Source organism: Barbus barbus (assembly GCF_936440315.1).
Source record: "Barbus barbus genome assembly, chromosome: 4".
Taxonomy (NCBI): Eukaryota; Metazoa; Chordata; class Actinopteri; order Cypriniformes; family Cyprinidae; genus Barbus; species Barbus barbus.
The window spans coordinates 31,787,547-31,801,758 of record NC_136732.1 but is presented as its reverse complement, the minus strand read 5'-3'; the positions used below and the strand labels follow the sequence as shown (position 1 = coordinate 31,801,758).

General features: G+C 37.5%; 1 protein-coding gene across 11 annotated transcripts in view; it reads right to left on the bottom strand.

The window, feature by feature from the left end:
• The window catches only part of LOC306868736 (protein CLEC16A-like), a 64,649-nt gene that overhangs the window by 13,884 nt on the left and 36,553 nt on the right, over positions 1 to 14,212 (bottom strand). For all 11 annotated transcript variants that reach the window (XM_079415045.1, XM_079415053.1, XM_079415046.1 and 8 more), the window contains exons 18-21: positions 12,578 to 12,698; positions 6,031 to 6,182; positions 3,820 to 4,024; positions 3,363 to 3,500 (exon numbers count right to left, since the gene is read on the bottom strand). In XM_079415045.1, coding sequence (XP_079271171.1) covers positions 3,363 to 3,500; positions 3,820 to 4,024; positions 6,031 to 6,182; positions 12,578 to 12,698 — 616 coding nt within the window. The remainder of the gene's footprint in view (positions 1 to 3,362; positions 3,501 to 3,819; positions 4,025 to 6,030; positions 6,183 to 12,577; positions 12,699 to 14,212) is intronic.

The window sequence follows — 14,212 nt, the reverse complement described above, 5'->3', positions numbered from 1 at the left end:
TTTAGAGGGGAGATTCTTTACTGTGGTTACCGATCATTCTTCCTTGGTTTGGGTTTTTAATACAAAAAAACCTAATACCCGACTCATTCGCTGGGCTTTGCGGCTTCAAGAATTTACGTTCAATGTTGAGTACAGAAAGGGAAAATATAACATCGTTCCTGATGCACTGTCAAGAGCTCCATGGGATGACAATAATACTCCTGCCCTTACTTGTTCCACTCTGTTATCTGAATTACCAGACGAGAAAGTGGAGTTGCCATTCACAGATCATTTAATTTGGAAATCTCAGCAAGAGGATGTGGAGATAAAATCATACTATCAACGGATAGTTGAAACGGGGGAAATTAACATTAGTCCTACTTCAAAATTTACTATTTTGGAGGACAAAGTCTTCAGAGTTGTACAGACTGTTCACAAAACCCTTTATCAGGTATATGTACCTAAGAATCTTCGACAGGCATTCCTTCAAACTTTCCATGAAGACCCTTTGTCGGGGCACTTTGGACAATTTAAGACCTACAAGAGGATACAAGCTTTGGCCTATTGGCCTAATCTTAGCATGGATGTTAAAGAATTCATACGGAATTGTCAGATCTGTCAGTGTTATAAGCCTGAGAATCGGCGTCCCTCTGGAAAATTGCAACAAACTGTAGTTCACCAACCATGGGAAATGTTAGGTGTAGATCTAATGGGTCCTTTTCCACGGAGTTCCTCCGGAAATGTATATCTGTTAGTCTTTGTAGACTATTACTCCCGGTGGGTGGAACTATTTGGTTTGAGAAAAGCTACAGCTGAGATTATTTCCAAAGTAATGATCAATGAAATGCTTACAAGATGGGGTGTGCCAAATTATCTTCTTTCAGATCGTGGTCCCCAGTTCGTCTCTTCAGTGTTACAAGGAATCTGTCAGGAGTGGGGTATTACTCAGAGATTAACGACGGCATATCACCCCCAGACAAATTTAACAGAGAGAATAAATAGAACCCTTAAGACTCTGATGGCTTCTTATGTTGGGAAGCAACAAAAACAATGGGACAAGCATTTATCAGATTTCAGATTTGCTCTTAACTCTGCTGTAAATGAATCCATTGGTGTGACTCCTGCAGAGTTAAACCTTGGTCGTTCTCTCAGAGGGCCAATGGAGGTGTTGCTGTATCCTAGAGATATTTCCCCTGATGATTCTTGTTACAACAAAACATCTGAGTTGAAGCAAATGAAAGAATATGTGGAGAAAAAACTCAAGGTTGCCCGTCAAAGACAAAAAAGAAATTATGATAAAAATAGACGAGATGTGCAATTTGAAGATAAGGATAGAGTTTGGTTGCGTTCCCATCCTTACTCAAAGGCTGAGAAATCATTTTCAGCAAAATTGGCTCCTAGGTGGCAAGGACCATATCGTGTTATACAACAAGTGGGGCCTCTTAATTATAAAATTGTGAGGGAGAACACAGGAGAAGATTTAAGGGTGGCTCATGTTTCCAGTCTCAAACCTTGTTATCCCTCTGCTAAGGAATTAGAACAACAACAGTACCGTTGTGTACTTAAAATCTTTAATGAGGAGAGTGATACAGAGGAGTTTCTTGGATTTGAGGATACCATCCTAAAAAAAGTATAAAAAAGGGAAAGCCGAAGGTTTTTAAAATGCCTCCCCTATTAGGTCGGCTTTTTGAAGGGGAAGGGAGTGTGACAAGGCACTTTAATTCTTAATTTAAATAACTGCCTTGATGAATTTATAATCGCTCCAATGAATTGTATATATAGATAACATTTGCCCCAACTAATATGGCGGTTATATTAGTCCGGGCGGGAATACCGGAAGGATGACGTAACCGTTCAGAAAGTTGAAAAGAGATGGCGGTGGGCATGAATAGAGAGAGTTGTTTGGAAGAACGAATGGCCGTGTTTGTTGTTTTTCGCGACGAAAAGTTGATTGCGTCGGCGATTTACTTGGCCTGAGGGATTAAAGGTTTCCTGACAGTGTCTGCAACTGGAACATATTATGTGCGTCCATGGTTTGTGTCAGAGCAAATACAGCGTTAACTGAAATTCCAGTCCTTGTAAGTGAAGAAACGGTGCACCGGAGAATCTTCAGTCTGTGTCTGGAAGTTCTTGGTTTTGCCATTGTTGGAGTATCAAGGAAGTGAATTTTAGCCTTCAGAATAAAGTTCTACAACATTGCGAATGGAGACAATACCATGGACGTGAGTAAAGCGAGCTTTTCTGAGATACTGTGGAATCATAAGAGACTGAGTTGATTGGACTCTTAATGAATGTGGACGCTGTGGTGTGTGAGTAACCAATATCCACTCTTGTTGTCTTATGGAGACCTATGACTTTGACTCTTACTTTTCTCCTCTTAAAAGACTTGGCTAGTGGTAAAATGCTGATGTAATGTGTTTTGATGATGTGTTATGAAGATGATGATGGTGATGTTGTGTTTATATTTTTGTGTGGACATTGTTCTAAATGAATTGTGATTTGGTGGTGTGATGGAATGATACCCAAATATTGTAAATACACTGGGAAGACACTGCAATACTAGATATTTTGTTATGTTGGGTTTTCTTGATGTTTACTCTTGCAAAATTTAAGGGTGCATGATATATGATAATAAGTGAAGTAGTGTGTGCATGTATCCTTTGTTCACTTCCCTTATGACTTGTTTTGACCTGACTAAGTACTGATTTTTAGAAGGGAACAAACCTTAACTATTTTGACAGAGTATTTATACCTGTCTGGCACCCCAGCAAAGATTTAAAGGGAAAGTGTTACAATATATTAAATATATCTTATACTGCAACAGAAACAGGAACCTTGTGAGCACTTTTCTATAAAATAGAAATCTTACATTAAGACTGTGCCACAGAACTCATCTACCACCAAATCATCCATAAGAGAGTATGCAGCAGCTTGCTCAAATAACGGCAACTGAAGACAGACTAGACATTCAATTTTGATTAATAAAAGCGTGAAATTATAAACTAAACCACTGTTGAAAAGTTAGGGGTTAATATATTTTAAAATGTAATTTATTCCTGTGATGCAAATCTGATTTTCATCAGCCATTACTCTAGTCTTCAGTGTCACATGATCCTTCAGAAATCATTAATAACATGCTGATCATTTTTGTGGAAAACACAATTTTTTTCCACAATTTTCTGATGAACAGAAAGTTCAAAAGAACAGCATTTATCTGACCAACATGTTTTTGTAACAATTTCAAATTTACTGTCATTTACAGCTATTTTTTATTAATTTAATGCAACCTTGAGAATCTTAAATTAAGAAAGCAAGAAGCATTTAAAAAAACACCTGGCACCTTAATCTTCTGTGATTTCCTCCTTAATCGTTCACACATTTACCTGGAACTTTATCTACAGAGGCGAAGGCTGGGCCACGTCTGGACTGGTCATAGAAGCGAAAAGGCAAAGATGAAGCAACAGATGGTTGGCTGAAGCCCAGCACCTCTGTGGAAGGCTGAACAGGAAGGTCCAATAGAGCTGCAAGATGAATATTTATGAAAAGAAGGGGAAAAAAAGATAACATGAGCCAAAAAAAACAATGTGTGACAGAAATATGAATAAATTTTTCCAGCTACACATTAAAAATAAATCATAACAAGATAAAAACTAAAGGGAAATTCCATGTCTCTGAGAATCAGTACAATTGATCCCCCCCCCCCCCCCCCCCATCATGCACAACAGCTGGGAGGTTTGAGAAAGCATCATTTATAAACAGAAGATACAAGCTGCGGTAAAAACAGAGTTTATGGCTTTGGCTTCAAAGCAATTTACAACTGGTAAGCTGCCAAGACCTGACCTGCTATCCGCTGCATTTTCATGCGTCTGGCCTGGATGCGGCCCTTGGCTAGTCGTTGTTTGGCGATGATGCAGCGAATATGGTCTGCAAAAATGAAATTAGCCTGCAGGATGGGCACAGGCTTGGCGTGAGGGTTAGACGTGGGCTTGTGTATGATGATGTTCAGAGCCCTGCTGTCATCTTCTACACCTGAAACCTGCATGTCCTGTGGACATAAGCATTAGATTAAAATCTGGAAAATTTGAATGAACAATTTTTTGAAAATAATTTATTCATTTTTTGTGTTTGTTTGTTTTTTTTAGAATTAATTTTGTATTCTTTTTTTTTTTTTTTTTTTTGGGCTTTCCTATAACACTTCCAGTGCCTTTGGGGAAATGTCTTCTGAAAAATCAATCCCCATAATAATAATAATAATAATTACTTCTGTCATCAAAAAGCTGCACCTAATGGCTTAATTGCTGTGCTGACAAGTAGCTGAAAGGAACCACTTAAGGCCACGTTTGGCTAAAGAGAATGATTTGTAAAATGCCTAACTGCAAACACGTTTCCATGTGGTCATTTAAATATCCTATTAGGTTTTGCTCATGAATCTTAAGTTGCCAGGATGCTCACAGAGGTGTTTCGAAGCAACACATTACCAAACAATGTCCCTCTAAGCTGCGCGCGTAAGCAGCAATGCAGAAGAAATAATATGCCACACACAGGACACACGCAAAAATGAACGCCATTTGATTTAAATTCTAGTAAATGCGAAATAATTGCAATGCTCGGGCAAACCGCTATAGAGTTGGTGTCACTCTAGAGTTAGAACCGGTGAATGCGGTTTACAGGTCTCATAGAAAGAGGATGATATGCGCCAAATGAGTTGCTGCAGAAATAGAATACTTTACTGACTGGGGACGAAACAGCTCAACACAGGAGCCAACTCAGGTGTAGTAGTGTGCAAACTCTACTACATAGGGATGTTTAGATAACTGTAAAATAATTCCCATGTTCACTTTTTTTGAAAATGTTTATTGAAAATATACATTTTTAATATTATATTATAAGCCTAATGTATAATTGACCTCAGTGAATTCATGCGCAATAACTGCTTATTATTTTTCAAATCAGCTATATTATATTATTATAAAGAAGTGAACTTTTTAATGTTTTTTTTATAGAATTTCTTGGCAACAAAGCACTGTAAAAATGTTTCATTTATTAACATTTATAAAGGATCAAATCAAATATACTGTAAACAGCACATTAAAGTTACACACTTTTTATTCTGTGCGCACTGTACAAGTCTGGTAAAAAAGAATGTTTTTGCTCAGGTGGCTGAAATGTCAACAGGTGGCCAATAGAGAAAAGTTTTGCTTGGCAAGAAAAAAAAAATAGAGGTAACATTGTTACCAAATATATACAGTATGCGGTCCCACTTTATATTAGGTGGCCTTAACTACTATGTACTTACATTTCAATTAATCATTTGGTACAATGCACTTATTGTGTACATGCGTGTTTTTACATTGTACTTATATTTTTTAAAATACCTATATGTAATTACATCTGTAATTAATTTCTGTAATTACATTTATATTTACACTGTTGACCAATCCCTTACACCGTAACCCACCCTTAAACCTACCCATACCACCAAACCTGTCCATAACCTTACCCGTATCCCACCTCAATAGCAGCAAATGTGTTTTGCAATACAATATGACCACAATAAGTACATTGTACTTATTTTTTTATGTAAGTACATAGTAGTTAAGGCCACCTAATATAAAGTGGGACCCAGTATGCATTAAACCTTAATTTTGCATTGTGTAACATGATTGGATAAGTAAAAAAAAAGCAGCAAAAAAAAAAGCAGCAACTTGCATACAAGTCACGCATCATATCCATATTTACACAAATTTAGTCAATTGTTTGCACTGCAAAGCAAGTTACAGGATTTAACTGATCTCTTTTTTTTTTTTTTAAACTGAGACACTTTGTTAGAAACTATTAACGCAAAACTGCAACAGCCAAAAACAACCAAAACCAAATTTTCAGAACTGGTTTTCGACAGAAGCCTTGAAATACCCTCCTTTGTTACATACATTAACTTTACAATCTGATTTCTGAGCTGAAGATCACAGTCCTCACAAGAATGTGGCCAAAATGTACTTTTCTTTTGTTTGAGTGTCATGTTTGCAGTGTAGGAGTGGGAATAAAGCAGACCTGTAAAAGGCCAGCAAACTTGACAACACCCCAGCCAAGACGTTTTGAATCCGGTTCCACAAGACTCATCTGGTACACATCCACAGCCAGGAAGCGCTGAGCTTGAACTCCGTCTTTACTCACCACCATGCAAGCAATAAGATCACTGTTATCTACAAGGGGAAAATAAGGTAGAATAATTGATAGTTAATTCCAAGGGTCCTTCAAGAAACTTACATAAATCAGTAAAAACAAGCCATAAAGGTCAAAGTTCAGACTGTGGATGGGAACACTGTGCAACAAATTCATGCATTCAAAACAAACCCAAGTGAAAAATTTTTACAAATATGCAAGTCCAGATCTGCCCATGCATTAGGATTTTGACATTACTACATTGCATTAGTAGCCTCTGATCATATGGGTCAGGAAATTTAGCATAAAAATTTCAATTCAACCACCTAATCTATTTCCAAAGAAACAGTAGGCCTTGTACAACTAAATATAGCCATGCACTTCCTATTATAAAGTGTTGAGAAAATGTCAGTGCAGGGTGAATTCAATCACATTAAAGACTCAGTAACTGAGTGAGTGTTAACCTGGCATGAAATCAGATTGTACTCAGACATGCGGGAGTTTTCAAAAACACTCCAGTGAGTCATGAGCTACACAGTGCATCGCAGCAACTCGCAGGTGGGAGGAGAGGGGGGTGGGGGAAGAAGGGGAAGGGTAAATAAGAGAGGTAGGTCATGAACGTTTGAAGTTGGTTTCAGGTAGACCAACTAAACTAATAACTGAAACAGCTTCGTCACAACTGAGGTACAATGACTTTGAACCAGCTTCTCTCTGAACTTCCTAAGAAGAAGTCACACTGATGGGTTGAAGAATTACTTCAGAACTGAAATAGCAAGCGCTGCTCTTCCTTTTAATTCGCAGCCAACAGTGATGACAGAGAACTGTGTTGCGTCAGGGGAAAATAATCTGCTCTTATTACCATAGAATACACAACGTCTGACTAGTTCACCAGACAGCTGAGGCACAGCAGTTCTCCATTTTTAAAGCCACATATACCATGATGCACACCAGCTCTGTGGAATCTCATATCCTAAGGGCAATCAGGATACACTTCAGGGTGGTTACATGTGGTTATGCTGGTTGATTCATGATGAAGTTGTATTCCAAAAAAGAAAACAGAACAAAGAGCCTTCACTTCAATGTCTATAAATGGCAGTGGGTTTATGTGGAAGCTGGGTAACTTCATTCGAACGAATATAATGAATCATTCATACTTGTGAACTAGTTTGATCAATTCAGGAAAAGGGATCTTCTCTGAAGAACCTGTTTGGTAATCAGCATCATTAAGCAATAGTTAAAGGGTCATGAAACCCTAAACACATTTTTTTTTTTTTAGATGTTAAAGGGATAGTTCACCCAAAAATGAAAATGTGATGCCTATCTGCTTACCCAAAGGGCATCCAAGATGTAGGTGACTTTGTTTCTTCAGTAGAACACAAACAAGAAGTAAAAAAACTATATAAATACTATTCAGTTTCTTGCACAAACTGATCATTTTGTGTCTTTAGACCTCAATGTATCGTCACGAGCCACAGGATTTAATTTGGTTTTGTCTGTGTGTATGTTTTTGTTTTCTCTCAAAGCTGTGAGTCCCATTGACTGACATTATATGACTGACAGACTGCAATGGCTTGAGTAAAAAATCTGGTAACATTTTATTGTAGGGTCTCTAGTTGCTTATTAGCATGCATATTACTAGAATATTAGCCATTTATTAGTAGTAATTAAGCACATATTAATGCCTTATTCTACATGACCTTATCCTACATCCCTAATCCTACCCAATACCAAAACTTAACAACTATCTTACTAACTATTAATAAGTAGCAAATTAGGAATTTATTGAGGGAAAAGTTGTAGTTAATAGTGAATATGTGTTTCCTATTCTAAAGTGTTACCAAAAATCTTAAAGCCACCTACATCTTGGATGCCCTTGGGGTAGGCAGATAAACATCAAATTTTCATTTTTGGGTGAACTATCCCTTTAACTTATGCAGGTTGCACATCAGTGAAAACAAAAATAGCATTTGTTGTATGAATTTTTAAGGAAAAAGTGGTTATTTGTTTCATTTTTTGGAGCCATGTCGGTCTTCTGATTCAAAAAGCAAAGTGATGAAAAGTGACGTATATGCGTTCATCTGGAGTGGCGATTGGCTGGGCTGGAGTACGCATCGATGTCATCAGTTTTCCGAGCTTTTCTCAGTATTATTCATGAGAATGAACTCTTATGATCCAATCACTGCACGGTATTATGCATGAGGTTATCTTGCAGCGGAGAATTCAAATCTCAAGAAAGAGCTTCTGCGCTGTCAGTTTACCTCTGTAAACATAAATGTAACAATATTTAAAGGGGTCATATGATGCGATTTCAAGTTTTCCTTTCTCTGTGGAGTGTTACAAGCTGTTCTTGCATAGATAAGATCTCTCAAGTTGCAAAGACTAAAGTCTCAAAACCAAAGAGATATTCTTTATAAAAGTTAAGACTTGTTCACGCCCCCCTAAAACGGCTCATTCAAACACGTGTCTACGTCACGATTTGGGGAGATATTCATAACGCCGCCCCAAATGTTTACGCAAAGAAAGGGGGCGTGATTTTTATTCTCGCTGTAGTATTGTTTCTGCCGCTGGCACCATGTCCTGGAGACGTTGTGAAAGCGAAAAGTGTTGTTTGTGCTTCCAAAAGAGGACACAACTAGAAATCAGTGGTTAAGTAGTATTTACAACACTGTTCCAGTTGTGTGCGGTGCAATTTACGGAGGACTGTTTTCTGAACCTGGAAGAGTACATTTACATTTACATTTATTCATTTAGCTGACGCTTTTATCCAAAGCGACTTACAATTGCTATATATGTCAGAGGTCGCACGCCTCTGGAGCAACTAGGGGGTTAAGTGTCTTGCTCAGGGACACATTGGTGTCTCACAGTGGATTCGAACCCGGGTCTCTCACACCAAAGGCATGTGTCTTATCCACTGCGCCATCACCACCCCAAGAGTAGCCTACAATGCTGGCTTGCACAAAGGCTGTTTCTATAAAATGGGGCAATTCCATCTTTGCAAGTCTGACTGACAGCCTGTAAGTACGTTTCTGCTATTGACGATTCAAACGTGAATTTTGAGCAGTGTAGAGTAGCTCTTGTTGTTTGTCGTTTCTCCGATCACAAATGTTTACACGGCGCGATGCAACGTGACTCGTGAAAAGACAGTATAAGTCATTATAATCAGTAATTATGTCCCCACTGGATGCAACAAATGCCTCGTATGTAATGGGTTTTATTGTTTTAGTCACTATACGGTGAGGGGCGTAACATTCCCGTTACAAGCTTGAAGTATTCAGCCAATCACAACGCACTGGATAGCTGGCCAATCAGAGCACGCCTCACTTCTCAGAACGATGAGCGTTGTAAAAATCGGCATGTTTCAGAAAGGTGGAGCATAGAGGAGCAACAATAATGTACAGTATGTGGAAAATAATGTGTTTTTTTAACTTTAAACCACATAAACATTGCATTACACCAAATATTGTTATTTTTAACAATAAAAATACATCATGACACAAAACATGGCTACAAATTTTATGAAATATAGTACCTACTGCAGATAATCTACTGAAAACAATTTGTAACTGATTAACTGAAAATATTTTTTTTCAAAACAACTCACCAAACCAGTACAAATGTATTTTTTCTCTGTTTAACGCAAAAGGAGATTGTTTTGAAGAATGCTGGCAATCAAACACCTGATGGTCGTCATTGATTTCCATTGCATGGCAAAAAATATTATAGAAGTCAATGGCTACCGTCAACTGTTTGGTTAGGAATATTCTTAAAATTATCTTGTGTGTTAAAAAGAATAACAAACCTCATACAGGTTTGGAGAAACTTAAGGATGAGTAAACTATGACAGAATTTTCATTTCTGGGTGAACTATCCCTTTAAGATGTCGTTGCCAGACAAACATTACATAAAAATTCCCTTCTATTCCAGGTTACTGAGAAAACGTGAAAATAACCTTCGGCACACAATAAATGTAGTTTAGTGCAAGACAAATCACTCACTCTAACCCTGGATGAGTAACTGAATCAAATCTTCCAGACACCACCAGCTAAATCAATACATCCTGTGTAATTTCATGAGAAAATGTAATGTGCATGTCTATTTTAACAAACCCCAATTAATAGAAGAGATTTCAGCTCTAAACCAAAGTGGGGGTGGGGTGTTACATGCAAAAGTACCATGTGACTAAGTGTTTAAGGTGAGAAACTTTTTCTGAGAACTTCCTCAGAAAGTGTTTGCATGTCATGTGCAACAATTAAGTATATGCATGCAAAAAAAAAGAAACAAGGGCGGCACAATATACATTTGAACATGTACTGTAGCTGCAACTCAGTTCAATGTTTCAGTTAATGTGTTCTGAAAAAAAAAACGACATCAAAGAGTGGAAAACATTCAGCAAGAATTAATGTTCACACAAAGTTCACAATGCACTGTGATCCTTCTGCTGTGTTGTGCGCATGCATCATTTCCTGCACATCTAAAAATAACACAGATCAGTGACACGTCAGGTTCTCAGGTCGATCTGTCTGTCTATCTGTCTGACTGTCTCACTCGTCACTTGATAGCGAGATGCTTGTTCCATCCACTCACTGATGAGCCATTGCAGGATGCAAAATAAAAATATATATATATATAAAAGGCAAATGTTATCACAAATCACGATGGTGCAAGATGAACCAACTGTAGCTACTGTGAAGCAGGGGGATGTACAAAAGATTTTCCAGATATGAAAATTGGAGATGATTTTATTTGTTAAAATGCTTTGCAGACATATAGTGGGGTCCAAAAGTCTGAGACCACTAGAGAAAATCATTTTTTATTAATACACTTTTTCATTGGAAATTATATTATCAGCACAATAATTTGGGTGAAAAGTTAATTTAAGAAAATAAAAAGTATTAATAATAATATTTGGTTTCTCCCCATTTTGCTTTATTTACAGTAGGATCTGATCTCCATGAACTTCACAAATTGTATAAAATCTGATGATCATGTTATCCAGCAAGAATTAATCTTGTGTCATAACATTTTTAGGATTTTGAAAATTTCAAGACAAAGAAATGGTTCACAAATTCATCTCAATGATTCACTGGATTTGTTCAGAACCAAAATGGTTCATTTTTTGGATTTAGAAATGTTCAAAACACAGAAATGTCTCACAAATTTATTCATTTTTAGGATTTCGACATTATCAAAACAAAGAACTTTTTTCATTTTACATATAAATTAGATTCTTAAACATTTGGACCCTACTGTACTTATAATGCAATCTTGAAAAACCAGGTTTAATACCAGACTAACAGACTTAAAACTTCATCTACTTGACCTAATATTGCTCTTCACAAATGAAACCCAGAGCAAAAACAGTCAGCCGATGTCATGCCTTGTGCTTTAACCCTTTTATGCACAAACGGCTGTGAGTGTAGGTGAGGCCGTAGGTGCTTCTCAAGCAGCCTTACTGTTAGATATACTGGAAGAGCTCAAGACTGCTGCCCACAACAGCTGCACCAGCACTAGCAAAGGCCTCGGCAACAGTGGAAGGTCTGAGTCAGTTGTCTTTGCACACACCCCCTCCCTTACCTGTCAAAGTTAACCAGGACACCTGGACACAAGAACTGAGCTGGAGGTGCTGAGACCAAGGGCCTCCATGCAACACATTAGGGCTGAAGTGAGAATCGGTTAACAGTGCAAACCCACAGATTGCATGAAAGAGCTGCATAGGCGACGAGAGTGCGATTTCATCATGTGTGGTAAACACTTTGCGACTGAGTGCGAGATACAACGAGGAAGGTCTTAACACGGAACTCAAAACCAAGGAGATGGTCGAAGTTCATGAGAAATATATCGATTCTATGTTCTTTTTCTATTAAAACTCAACCGAAGGGCTGCAGTTTCATCTTCTATCTAACTGCACTTTATCTGATACCACAGAAACAAGAGCTAGCACACAATTCAGTGTATGTGAATCACTCAGCTGTAGAAGTTTATCAAGTTATCACAGATTCAAATGAAACTGAAAAAAAAAAAAAAAAAAAAAAAAAAAAAAAAAAACTGTTGTCATTTCCTCCCCCTCAAATTATTCCAAATCCTTATGACCTTCTTTCTTATGTTGAACAAAATATTATGAAGAGTGTTGGTAACTAACAGTAGTTGGTAGCCACTGACTTCCACAGAATGGAAAAGAAAGAAAAAAAATCATTGGGACCAGAAACTGTTTGGTCACCAACATTCTTCAAAATATCTTCTTTTGTGTTGATCAGAAGAAAGAAATTCATACAGGATTGAAACAACTTGATAGTGAGAAAAAAAAATGTTGGCAAAGCAAATAAAAACCTGAACGAGCAGAAAAAATCCTTACAGTTGAGATCTGAAAACTGGAAAATGTTTAAACTGCAAAATCAATTAATTCAGCATCAGGTTTATGTGACTGTAAAGGCCTTACTGAGGTCAAGCACATCATCGGTCTTGATGAGATCTTCCGGTCGGGTGAGAGGAAGTTGAGTTTCTGGTTCTCCCTGCAGCTGCAGGGACAGCGAGCGCAGCATGAAGAACACACGGATAGCCTGCAGGGACACACACACACACAATTAAAGCTGCTATAGCAACTTCAATGAATCATGAACATGCAGCATCAATGAATCTTCCTGGAATTTATGTCCCAGAGTTGTCATATCATCATAGTTTCAGGACTGACACCTGTGAAAATTTACAACTCTCTGCACCACTCTCAAAACTAATACAATCATAGGGGTCGACCGATTATCGGCGCCGATATTAATCATTTTTATGATTATCAGTATCGGTCATTTTCAAAACCGATGTGCCGATAAAATAATCTAATTTTGACTCTGATGCAGCCTGTCTGAACTCACCACTCTGTGGCCTAGAGCAGTCTCTGCCCACCGCTCATCTGATTTGTTGAGAGTCAGGAGTCTGACCAATCAACCTGGAAGACTAAAGAAAGCACTTGCTAACTGCTGCTTCATCACACATCAGTTGTCTCTCAAAGGCAGACGTTGCTCAAGTTGCAATAAATTACAATCCACTACACTGAAGTTGCAAAACACCTTAATATTATCTATTTAATGGTTTCCACGATGGGATAAACACGGACGGAATCTAGTCATATAAATACAATTTACTGTAAAACGCAGAGTCACGGAATTTGTCAACGTTTTAATTACGGAATTAATCAAAAGTAGGTCAGTACACTTAAATCAACTCGCGATATGGACTTTGTAAACATTAAGCCGCTATTTTAAACCATTTAAATATGAATTCTGCATGTTCTGCGTGTCTCTGTATATGTGAATGACACAGACGCGTGGTTTTGATTAGTACACACACACACACACACACACACACACACACACACACACACACACACTGAATGTGTGACGCTCGCGGTGTTTTCCGCATCTGTCGTCTCACTAAATGAGGACATAAATACATGAACAACATCCCCAGAACTGCTCTGAAAGTTACTTCATGAGCATTTGACCATTTCATTTGAGTAAAACGATCGTCGTAAGAGGTCCTCATGGCAACCCGTCAAAATAAAGGTCTGGTTTATCTACTAATACTACTACAATTATTACAACTTTTGTTTAAAAGAATAATCACACAATACGCTATTTCTTCCATGTTTTAATTTTAATAGTAAACCCATTTGTTTGCCAAAAAATAGAGTTTAACTCTCATTTGATTAAAAGATAAATGAAATTAATGTTTTATCCTTCATTTGCACTGCACTGTAAATTAAAACTAATGGAAATTACTGTCACATAGGCCAAGACTAAGATACTGTCACATAGGCCAAGATTAGGATGACAGAAATTGTGACATTTCAATAGAAACCAAGTGTGTCTTTAAGAGGCTATTAGTGTTATAGTTTCATTAAAATAGTTGCGGTCTTCGTCACAACTTCTACAATGGAGCTATGAAGACAATTAAATTATTTACACTTATTATATACATTGTGCTTTTTAAGTTAATCAATTGATGTGCATTAGATGATGAATTGAATAGTCACCTCTTGTAGGTTATGATTTAGTCATCAGAAAATAATTAATGAAGA